We start from the raw sequence: 11,084 nt of genomic DNA, 5'->3' as shown, positions 1-11,084 counted from the left end.
TCTTTTCAACACTAGCGAGCCATTCCTTTCCGCATATGCATTCGACCTGCACTTTATCTTCCACATTAGCTACAGCTGGGACGTGGGGAGGCTTCTACGGGGTGAATCAGGAGACTCCTTCAGTTACTGCCGCGGCAAATTGGGACAGGTGTCTCATCCACCGTAGTAGCGGGAAAGAAACACAGTAAAAGACCTTCAGAAGACAGAAGTGCTGCCGATCTGGGGCGGTGAGTGGGGTGCTTGTTGGTCAGCAGAGCGTCGCTTGAGCCCGCGGAGCATTTCGTATCGTTGCGTACCATTGTGCGTAGGTCACTGTATACTGCTGGCTTCCTGTCTGGTTGCCCGTCCTTATTTGAGGCTATTAAGCGCGTATATTTAGCAGGCCTGCCGACAGGGGGAGAAAGCGCCATCGTTTCGTTGATGCAGAGACGGCGACGGGGTCCGTTTTTGCGAGGCGCCAGTCTTCCTGGAGGTAGTCCAATTGTCTCCAACAGCATGAGCGAATTCTGTATTCAGCGGTGCGGGAACTGAGGGTTTGCACCTATTGCAGCCGTCAGTTGCTTGCATCTCGCGTCTTTAAACATAGAAACTACATGAAATTGCAAGGGAGGGTGTAGCCATGCCCTCACATCAGAGAGAGGCGAGGACTCGCGCTTCTGATGCGCAAAAACGCGATGGCTCCGGTGTCCGCATTTCTGTGGGTTCGGGGCAGTCGCAGGACGCAAGTTCTTTAAGGGGCAGCGTGGCTCGCAGCCACAGTATAGAACCGTGGGACACCGCAGAAGCTGGCCGCAGTAAGCGGGCAACTGCAGCGGCAGCTCCAGTGTCGGCGTCAGGAAGTGCTGCTGACAGCAGTAGCAGGCGTGACAGCAGGAAAAATCGGCATGGAGCTGCCGTTGGTGCGTCGGCAGTTGATGCAAGCAGCAGCAGTAGCAGCTTCAGTTCGGCAGCAAACCACCCGGGCGAGCCACCTCGGCGGGGTGGGTCTGGGACGCATGGCAGCATAAAGCCGCAGCATGTGGGCGGGTCTGTTGGCCAGCGCCGCAGTAGCAACGCCAGCCTGGGGTCAAATCGCTCTGACGACCCAGAGGAGGAGGCCACTTGCCCGTTATGCCTTGAGACCCTTGACGAAACGGACAGGGGTCTGTTTCCGTGTGAATGCGGCTACCAGGTGTGTACCGGGCCCATAAGGTCCTGAGAACTAATTATTTACGAAGGGGAAACAGGCACTTCAGGGCCAGCTAGTGGAGGATATTGATTTCAGGCCATACGTGTGACCAAGTGGGACTTCGGAGATATCAAGACCCATTGATTTGTTCATTGCCGATGCTTTTGTCCTTTGCTTCTGCCATATTGCAGGTGTGTCTCTGGTGTCTGCATCATATCCGGGATCACTTGGCTAACAAGTGCCCGGCTTGCCGTCGAGACTATGATGAAAAGAAGTTTAAGTACGACCAGACGAGGGTTTTAGAGTGAGCTTCAGCACAGCTGCCAGGAGGATTAGAAAGGCATACACGTATCCACACACGAAGCACTTCCGCTTTGCGAATTGTGGGCGATAGGTAGCTCTGTGCACACGTGTGAAACGGGCTGTGAATTTCTGAAGAGCCTGTCCGATGCATGAATAATCATTTTTCGCCCTAAATACCTAACTCTTCCAGTCTCTTCCGGTCTGCTAGCACATCGGCTGGACGCTTTCAGTCGTGTTATGCCTGAGGGGAAAATGAGATTGGCGTGGTTGAACAGGCTGACAAAGCAAATCGGTCGCAAATCAAGAGAGAAGGTATGCGGGGCGCCCGACCCGACGAGAAGTGGTAGCAGCGGTGGTGGTGGCGGTGGCGGCAGCAGCAGCAGCTGCAACAGCAGCACCCGAACGGTCTGTGCCGTTGGACAAGCTAGGGGAGGAACAGCCAGAAGCGGTTCTACGTCCTCATACAGTTGTAGCGGGAGAGTCACCTCAGTTCAGCAACATCCAGCAGGGGCTGATCGTCGAGGCTCAAGGGAGGCAGCAACGCCAGCACCTGCACAAGCAGCGGCTCTCAAGGACGTCCGGGTTATCCAGCGTTGTTTGGTGTATGTAATTGGTATTCCACCCTCAATTGCGAAGAAGGAGGTCAGTTTTGAAGGTTTTCCGTGTTTGAGTTTAGGGTTTGGAGTTGCAAGCTTACAGATGTTGTCCTGCGGAGGCCTGTGGCAGTATGCTTGTCTTGGTGAGGCGTATCCACGCAGTCCACCAAAGACGACTAGTCGGTAATTTGAGGCCACTGTGCAACCGACCGAGGGATTGTGTGTCCGTTTGTGTGGCTCTTTTACCGTTGGTGACGTGGATTACGGCCCGTTTGTCTTGACATTTCCGCTGGTGTACATAGACAGGTAACGTATGGAGGAAGCTTTGGGGGGATGCATGGGGCTGGTTTCTTCATTTTTCGCTCATGAAAACCAGTTCCAGGTTTCCCCTGGGATTTCTTTGCAGATTCTGCGCCGACAAGAGTTTTTCGGGCAGTACGGCAAGGTCCTCCAGATTGTCGTCAATAAGAACCAGGGGTGACTTCTTGCTGCTATTTCTTCTGCTGATTTTTCCGCTGTGGCTGTCTGGGCAGTTTCTTCGTGAAGTAGTGCTCCATTGGGCTGGGTTTTTTCTCGCCGAGAGAGTTGATGGATCTCGGTGCAGATTTGTTCGCAGCCATTGGGGAGGACCATCTTTTGCGGTCTACGTCACATACTCAACAAGCAAAGAAGCTGTGGCGGCTATCCAAGGCGTTGACGGCGCGGTCTACGAAGGGCGAACTCTTAAGGCTTCCTTTGGCACCACCAAGTACTTGAGGCAAAACCTTTAATGAAAACAGAGTTACAGTTAGCTCTATTTCGTTGTCTTATGTTAGCATTTGTTGAATGGTTGCTGTGCTACTTTGGTTAACACGTATTGTGGCACAGTGCTGCCTGCTTGCAGTCTTGCGATTTTGCATTTTTTACCTGGAAGCGGTTGTTTTGTTGGTTTAGGCACCTTTGTTTTTGGATTCTGCATGGAATGAACTTTAGGTACTGTTCGCACTTCCTTAAGGGTGTCAAATGCCAAAACCCGGATTGCTCCTATCTGCACCAGCTCGGATCAGGCAAAGATAGGTTAGTTGCTTTTACCAGTAGTTTTCTGCTGCCACTCTCTCTCCGATTTGATCTTCGCTGCTCCTCCAGCTGAATATCTTGGAGGATTCCGCAGTCGTGAAATCGTTACAGCAATTGCTACGTGCTATTGGAGCAGTGATAGGCCTGAAGCTATATTTTCACGCTGCAATCATTAGCACAAACAGGCGAAGGTTCCTGAAGATGCTTTTTGCATCTGCTGCAGTTTCACAAAAGAGGCTATGATCAGTGCGAAACACCAATTCTTGGACCTGACGTTCCCAAGCAATTCGGAAAGGAAGCAAACGGGAAGTCTGTTTGGAAAAATTTTGGACTCGGGGAACCGCGGTGGCATGCAGAGGGAAGAGAAGGAGGTGGGTAGCATGCCCATGTTTGCTTAGCTTGTGAATATGCGTGCACTCCAGTGGCGTTTTTGGCATATCTTATGGGTGACTAGTGCGTGCGTACGTAGGATGCGTCTGTGATTAGTGCACATTTCTCTTCATGCGATTTCTCAATATACGGACTTCCGTGTAGCACAACCTGCACTGTCCCATTCGTGGGCTTGGCGTTCGTTTGTAAATGCATGCAAGGAGCGGCTCACTAAGTCCCACTTTATTTGTCTGTTTTTCTTTCAGGGACAAGTGGACGCAGAAATGTAGGCCTCTTCATCACGTGCTTCGTCCTTTGATGGGACCTCTCTTTACTGCTCGCCTTTACTGCTCGCCTAAATTCATCTTTATGTCCTTTGTCGCCCTGCAATCACTTCTTTCCCCAGCTTTGTGGTGTGACGTAACGTGGCAATAGGCTTTGGCCCTTTTTGCTGCGGGTTTGCATGCTGCCGCCTACAGTTTCCAAACTCGCGGCCTTTTTGGTAACGGCGGTTTTCATTCTAGGTTATATCTCTAGTTGTTTGTGGTTCTTCAGGAATGAGGCAGGAAAGGGGGATTGCATCGAAGACGAGGATTCCGATGAATCTCCATCTTCGCCGCAGGCTGCAGGAAGGGGAGGAAGCACAAATACAGCAGCAACAGTGCCTTCGTCTAGTGTCGCTGCTGTGACTAGTGTGCATTCCATCGGAGCAGCACAGCTGACCTCAGCAGCAGCTGAAGGAGAAGATACAGGCGTCTGCGGAGGATCTAAGTCCAGGTCGAAGCCACTGTCTAGCTCCTGTAACACATGGGCGTCAGTTGCAGCAGGAAGCGTGAAGCCAAGCTCTGTAGCGACAACAGCAGCAGCAACAGTAGCAGCGTCAGCATCTGCCCAGGAGAGCATTCCTGTCTGTAGTGGCGGTACCGACAAGATGCGGCAGCTTAAGCACCAAAGTGAGCACCTTGATGAGTCGGAAGACACAGAACATGCAAAAGAAGAGGACACCAAGCGACTCACTATTGGCGGCTTGCCAGGCAGCCTTACTGGGAGCGTGGACAATGCCTTGCCGGATGCGTGTGACTTCCACGCGATGAATGAACAAGAAGTTGCTGCAGCTGGCACGGAGTCTTTGCCACCAGTTTGTGACGAATCCAAAGTTTCTGAAGCAGAAACGGAAAACTCCGCAGCGGAGGAGAAGGGAAGTGCACATGCAGCCTCGTCGGAGCGACCCTCAGGTGCTGGTATCGTGAGGCAGCAGCAAGAGGAACAGCAACACCGAGAGGAAGAAGAAGACGTAACTCAGCATGCTGCATGCTGGCCAGCACTAAAAGGGACGCTGCAGGCAATGGGTACCGAGTTTCGAGGGGCCCCTCTCCAGTCCATTGGGGAACCGGCACTGTCGGCCTCTTCTGCTACAGCTGGTGCTGATGAATGCCCGCAGCAACTACAAACGCTGCTCCCAGCGCAGCAGCAGCAGCGCCTCTTGCACCAAATGGAGCAGAATCAGAGACGATTGGCAACTCTGCAGTTCGAAAGTAGCGCATCTCAGTTGGTCAGCAGTGAATCAGCTGCTTCGTTCCCAGCGGAACAGTTTATGCAACAGCAGCAGCGTTTGCTACGCCTCTGTGCGCCGGGTTGCATGGCTCAAGCAGCAGATCAGGTAGAGCCTGGAGGAGGCAGGTTTGGCCCGCCTCCGGGCCTTGAGGCGTTGGGTGGACCCAACAGTAAGAAAGGGTTCAATGCAAGAGGCAGCAGCAGTAGTAGTAGCAGTAGCAGTGGCAGCAGGTTTCACGTAGGCAGCGGAGGAGTTGATTTCTCTGGAGATATTCTAGGACAGCTGGTGCCAAATGATGGCGTTGCTAGTGTGCCGTTTACTGGGCTTACAGTTCAAGGCGCCTCATCAGGCAAGAGCAGCAGCAGCAGCAGCAGCAGCAGCAGCACATCTCGCTTTGCATTCGCGTCAAAAGCAGCCGACGATGACGATGCACTATTTGAAATTCCGGGAGTTGAGGACTGTGTACAGTGGTTTACGACCCCCAGTAGAGCCTCGGCCGCTGAAGAGCAGACGCTGGCAGACACGCAACAGCACCACCAGCAACAGCTGGGATCTCTTCTCTCAAGTAGAGAATTGCCGCCTCTGTTAAATACAGGAGGTGGAAGCGAGCAGCTCTCTGTGCTGACTGATGGTAGCTGGACGCAGCAGCAGCAGCACAAAGATTTTGTTTTAGGGCCTGGAGTGGGCCTTGCTTCGCTGACTGCAGCTCATCAGCGGCAGCAGCACCAGCAGCGTCACCCCTCCGATTGGTGGCGAAATTTTCAGCTGCCTCCAGGCATGGTGATGCAAAATAAAGCTGACTTGGGGACTGGCGGTGGTGCCCCTGCCGCGGCTACTGCAATGGATCGCCTCGAGACGCTAAATGCCGGTAGAGGAGGGTGGAACACCGGTAACTCTTGTTTTCTTGGGCATGAACAGCAACAACAGCAGCAACATGTGTTGCAGCAGGAACATCTCCAGCAATTACTTCGCCAGCAACAACATATGGTTGTGCATCAATACCAACAGCCACAGCCCAGGGTGCGTACAGCAACGAACCCTGCAGAGCAACAGACCCACCAGCAGTCTCAACTGATGCTGCAGCAACAACAGCAGCAGGAGCAGGAGCGTCAGTTTACTTTACTGCAACAATTGGTGCCCCCCCACACACTTAGTTGCGTTGGCTCGGAAGATCCAAAAGAAACGGTGAAGCTTCTTCTGTCTCTCATGCCGAACACCCTGAGCCAGGCCCAGCGAATGCCTCCACCGCAGCAACAACAGGTTCTTCGGTATGGAGACAACAGTAATGCCGCCTTTCCTCTTAATACTCCAGTGAGTCGGAACACGGATGCGTTGGCCCGAATGCTATCGGGAAGAGGGGGTGCCACTCCGGTCCTCCCTAGAACCCAAGTAGGTACAACTTCTGGCTCTTTGGGTCGAAACGTGGTAGATGATGCCCCCGATAACAGTTGGGGGGATGCTGTCGCTAATGCAGCCGCCCCTGAAAGTGGCCGCGGCCGATCTGCCCCGCGCAAACGGTCTGGCTCTGTCGCTGACGTGGAAGAAAGAGGCGGCGGGCCTACCCGTGGGTTTTACTCCCAGCTTGGCTCACATGTTTCGGATTTCCAGCAAATTCCATCGAGTCTGGATGCCCGAGGAGGGACTTCTGGGCTTTCAGGAATGCCTGGGCGTCTCGGGCCATCAGGGGCCCCAGCAGCTACAGTAAGCCCCTCTGATGGAGAGACCCTGCCATCAGTCGGCATTGCAACCTCTCTTTCATCAGGAAATGATTTGCTTCCATTTTTGCAAAGACGGCGGATGCAACAGATACAACAGCAGCAGCTGCAGCAACTCCAGAGAGCCCTTGAGTCCCAGCGCCTGGAATGACCAGGGGCAGGAGGCCCCTGCCATACTAGACAGAATCTTGAGAGCAAGACGGAGTCAGAGGGCCGGGGTTCGGAGTTCGGGTCAGGTGCTGCTTGTGTTTCTTTTCTGTGCCGCTTTCGGTTGTTTGCGAGTTTTGTTTGTCAATGCACGGATGCATCGAGCTCGCTGGGACTCTCCTGCGTTGCCCGCGGTCGGCGCAACTAGGTGGACCCGCAGCTGACTGGCTACGTGTCTTCGGCCTTGGGGAGACAGCGTGAGGCTTGGGAGCTTCTCTCAGACAGTGATCAGAGGCGCTGAGATTCGTGTCTCGCACCTCAGATGTCACAATGCGAGGGCTGTTAGTGCAGCAGTTCTGTCCCGTATTGCTTTAGGGGGTGACGCGCACTCACCCCCGGAAACAGAACATGAGTTTCCCCAAAAGACCAGACCTTTCTTCTAACGTATCTGCCGATATTTGGGATAGTCGCGTGTATATGTATGAGTTGTGCATCTGAGTCCTTTGTGTTCTTTGACGCACGGGTTGTGCCTGTAAACTAGACCTCCAAGCCCGACCCTTCAATTCAGAAGAGAAGCCTTTTTCATGCTGCTGCAAAGCGTCAAAATAGGAAGGGTCGCCTTCTTGCAGCCAAGAGTTGATTGTCTTATCAACAGGGAAAGCGCATGAGTGAGTGCTTACAAGGGACCCGTGAAGTGCTTTATCACGAGGCCTAAATGCTGCTTCGGAAGGGCACCCAACATGGGTGGCCGCAACCTTGCCGTCCGTCAAGAACTAGTGTGCAAAGTGCAGTGAACACCACCTCTGTAGGATCAGTGCATCTATTTGCGCTGAAGTACATGCCACTACTTTGGGAGACTCAATAGCGAGCTTGAGCAGTAAAAGTTCTATGGTGTTCACAACGCTGTTGCTGACATCGTCCGAAGAGACCGGTACCACCGCTAAGAGCGCGTGCCAGCATCTCCATGTGCCAAAAACACCGAGAAATTGTCAGCAGAAATGGAATGCAGATATGAAGCCAGCAAGCGTAATGCAGGTATGAAGCCAGCAAGCGTGGCTAGAGACCTCGAGCGGTTAGTGCAAGCAGGCTCCACTCATTGTGGTGTAGCCCGCAACGATGGATTCATGGAGCAAGTAGGCGTTGAACTATGCAAGCCCACCGTGCTCGCTTCGTTGTTTTATAAAATTAATATGTTTGGTAGGGAATACTCCATAGGTAGTAGTGTAGAGACCCCGTATACCATACATACAACGCGTCTAAAAATTCGGACGGAATCACAGGTAATAACGGAGTTTTCCCCTCTTCTGCAGACTTTGCAAAGGGAACTGTGGCGACCCTGCATTTTAGTGCAGACGCGGAGGCTGGTTTCAACATGAGACTCAGCAGGATTCTTGTTGTTTCTTGCCGTGAAAAAAAATCCAGAGAATGGACTGTTTATTGTGCACGTCCCATCCAGGTGACACTGGTTTAACGCCGGCAGCCATGACGGCAGCAACTACAATTTACTACGGAGTATTTGTCCAGCACCTTTAAATTTATCCGAATTGAGAAAGTTTGTTGAGATGCTGTGAGGCAACGACTGATTTTACTCCCTCCAGCTGCCGAGCGGAACAGGACCACGTTTGAATAGGCACATTGACCATGTGAAACCAACCCTCTCTAAGAAGATTCGTGATTAGTGGCGGCTCTGTTTTCGTAATAGAATGTATGTCTTTCTAAAACAAGTGTGACTGAACGTATCACTTCCTGAAGTAGGGCGAAGCCGAAATTCGTGCAGAGTATACGCGTCTAGAGGTGCTCCCAAGGAGACGCAATTTCCTACACTTGTGCTACTGTCATTCAGCACAAAATTCGGTTCGTACTAGTTGGTTGTAAATTTACAGCATGGCATGCTGTTCCAAGCCTAAGAGAAAGAAACGCAGCTCTTCAAGACTGAAACCCTGCAGGTCTTTTCCGTGGGGAATGAAAGCGCACCATCAGTTTTGTTACGTGTACGAAAGGTCCAAATGGCTGTATAGCTTACTAAGAGAGGAAAATTCTTCAGCGTAAGCTAATATTCAACGTTTTCGACTGTGTTGACGAAGTGAGGGCGAGGGCGACGGACACTGGCAGACCTGCAATGAATGCTCTTGGACAGATCACCGTGGCTGCAAGGAAGCAAAATCGCTGCAACAAAGCTGCTCCGTATATTTATGGAACGCATCATTTTAAATATGCAGAACTAAGGAAAATGAAGGGCTCATGAGTGCAAGAGAACACGAGCGTGCAAGAAGCCCGAGGTCACTTGATCACCGTACCAAATCGCCCAGCCATGGTCAGGCAAACCAAGAAGGAACACACCAGGAATTGCTTCAAGCAGCGGCTTCACAAATCATTAAAAACCATTTTCTATCGGACACCTTTAGTTTTTTAGTAGGACTGATGGCTAGATGAATTGGCTTTCCGTGTGCAGCAGTAGGTAGGCTTCCTCTGGCGGTCTGCTGTAACGCTTCTCAGTCCCTTCGACAAAATACTTATTCGCATCGCGGCCTCTTCCATTTTCCTCCAATTATGGATTTGCTTTTGCGCCTATTTGCATTCGTTGCAGCCCTAATATTTGACTCCAGTGCTTCGACACGGTACCAGTTTGGCTTCATCCGTGTTGCTTGCATAGCGGTTGACGCCATTACACCGTTTTTTATTGCAGGGGAAGCTGCAAAACCGAGAGGAAGAATGTCTGATCAAAACTTCAGCACTCCTCGTTCTGACGAGAGGGCATCTCACAAAGAGGGGCAGCACTCGTTTTCCGCCCACCAGCCTGCCGACCACTCTACTGAAGCCCAGACAACGTGGCAGCAATCTCTGGAGCCACCAGCAACCCACCCACCATCTAATATGGAGGCGGCAGACTCCTCTCCTGGCAGCTTAGGAGGGGTTTCCAATGAATCAATCCTCAATGACCTGAGGAAGCATGGCACTCAAATGACAAAAGAAGAACGAAAGCAAGCAGAGGAGATTTTAAAGACCAAGTACGGAGCTATCGACACTCAGGAGAAAGGAGGAACATAACGGTGAAGCACCACTAATGAAAGTGACAAATGGTCGGTCACAAGCTGTCGTCACCCTAAGAGCCGTCAACGGACGCTGCAAGGCACCCTCCATTCTGCATTATCATCGCATGCTCTCTGTATCAACTTAAGGCTTGGTTCGTAAGTACAGAAATGTTCTTTCGCCAACCCAGAATGTTTTACATGGGGCTACTTCGATTCTGAAGTAGTCGGTCCATGGCGTAGTAACTCGAAATTTGGCGGAAGAGTGTTAATGACATCACTGTGGGTCTGGAAACAAGCCGCATTAGTACAGGTATATGAGTCAAGGCAGTTCCGCTCCAGCCAGTAGCGCTCCAGCTAGAGACGTTTGGAAACAAAGTGCTCTATAAAAATTACATTGGATTACCCCATCAGTCACACTACCAGCCATATAGGGTGCACGTATCCAGTCCTATAGCTGTATAGGCTCATTGCCAAGCTTCCACGCCATTGCTCATGCTGGCGACTGAAAAACGTGCCACTTGGGAGCATTGCCCTTCCCCTGGGAGTAGAGGCAAGCGTTGAAAATGCAGTTCTTTCGCGCTGCTCAGGGAGCTTCTCTTCGTCTCAGACGAACATATGCGTAGCAATCCTTCACACTTTTCCTAGTTTTAGGATTGGGACTGATCGAACGTTTCCCCGAGAGGCGGAGAAAGAGCGAAGAGCTCATTCTTTGCACGGAGAAGGGCTTGATCTATGGAATGTTAGGATGGTGCGTAAATGACTATGGGCATGGGCGCTGCGTCATCATTTCCTAGATGTGTCGCTAGAACCGGAGTTCCTGTTCCCAGCATCAGATATATTGGGCACCTTCATACACCTGTGTGTGTAGACTACGCCTCACTGCCTCACAGCTGACTGAAGTTCCCTACTGCCGAAGCTCAAAGTCAGTGTACGAAGTATTACTGAGTCTGATATGCACCTGATCACCAGCTGGCATCTTCGCCGCTGACACCGCCATGGCTCTTTCTCACTATTGCCGAAGCTGTCACCCACCGTACAGAGTATTTTGTTCCAGGTAATATGGTGTACTTTTGGTCCAAGCTTAGGGCTGCACAATCGGAGCTTTTTCGCGGCAGATCCCTCCATTCAGCTATCATTGGTTGT

General features: G+C 51.8%; 2 protein-coding genes across 2 annotated transcripts; both read left to right on the top strand.

Moving 5' to 3' along the window:
• Positions 1-619: 619 nt before the first annotated feature.
• On the top strand, positions 620-6,913 carry ENH_00003990 (RRM domain-containing protein, putative; the record flags this gene model as incomplete). Its single annotated transcript, XM_013578340.1, has 9 exons — positions 620-1,171; positions 1,360-1,472; positions 1,702-2,113; positions 2,474-2,544; positions 2,684-2,815; positions 3,040-3,123; positions 3,347-3,494; positions 3,759-3,778; positions 4,048-6,913. The coding sequence occupies 9 exons, from the start codon at positions 620-622 to the stop codon at positions 6,911-6,913; spliced, it is 4,398 nt and encodes a 1,465-aa protein (XP_013433794.1).
• Positions 6,914-9,459: 2,546 nt separating this feature from the next.
• ENH_00003980 (hypothetical protein, conserved) lies at positions 9,460-9,957 on the top strand (the record flags this gene model as incomplete). Its single annotated transcript, XM_013578339.1, has 1 exon — positions 9,460-9,957. One exon carries the CDS (start codon positions 9,460-9,462, stop codon positions 9,955-9,957), a length of 498 nt encoding a protein of 165 aa, XP_013433793.1.
• Between the last annotated feature and the right edge of the window lie 1,127 nt (positions 9,958-11,084).

Source organism: Eimeria necatrix, genomic scaffold, assembly GCF_000499385.1.
Source record: "Eimeria necatrix Houghton genomic scaffold, Enh_scaff110, whole genome shotgun sequence".
In the NCBI taxonomy this organism is placed as follows: domain Eukaryota; phylum Apicomplexa; class Conoidasida; order Eucoccidiorida; family Eimeriidae; genus Eimeria; species Eimeria necatrix.
Note: the sequence above shows the minus strand (reverse complement) of the source record. Positions and strands in the feature narration are given on the sequence as shown.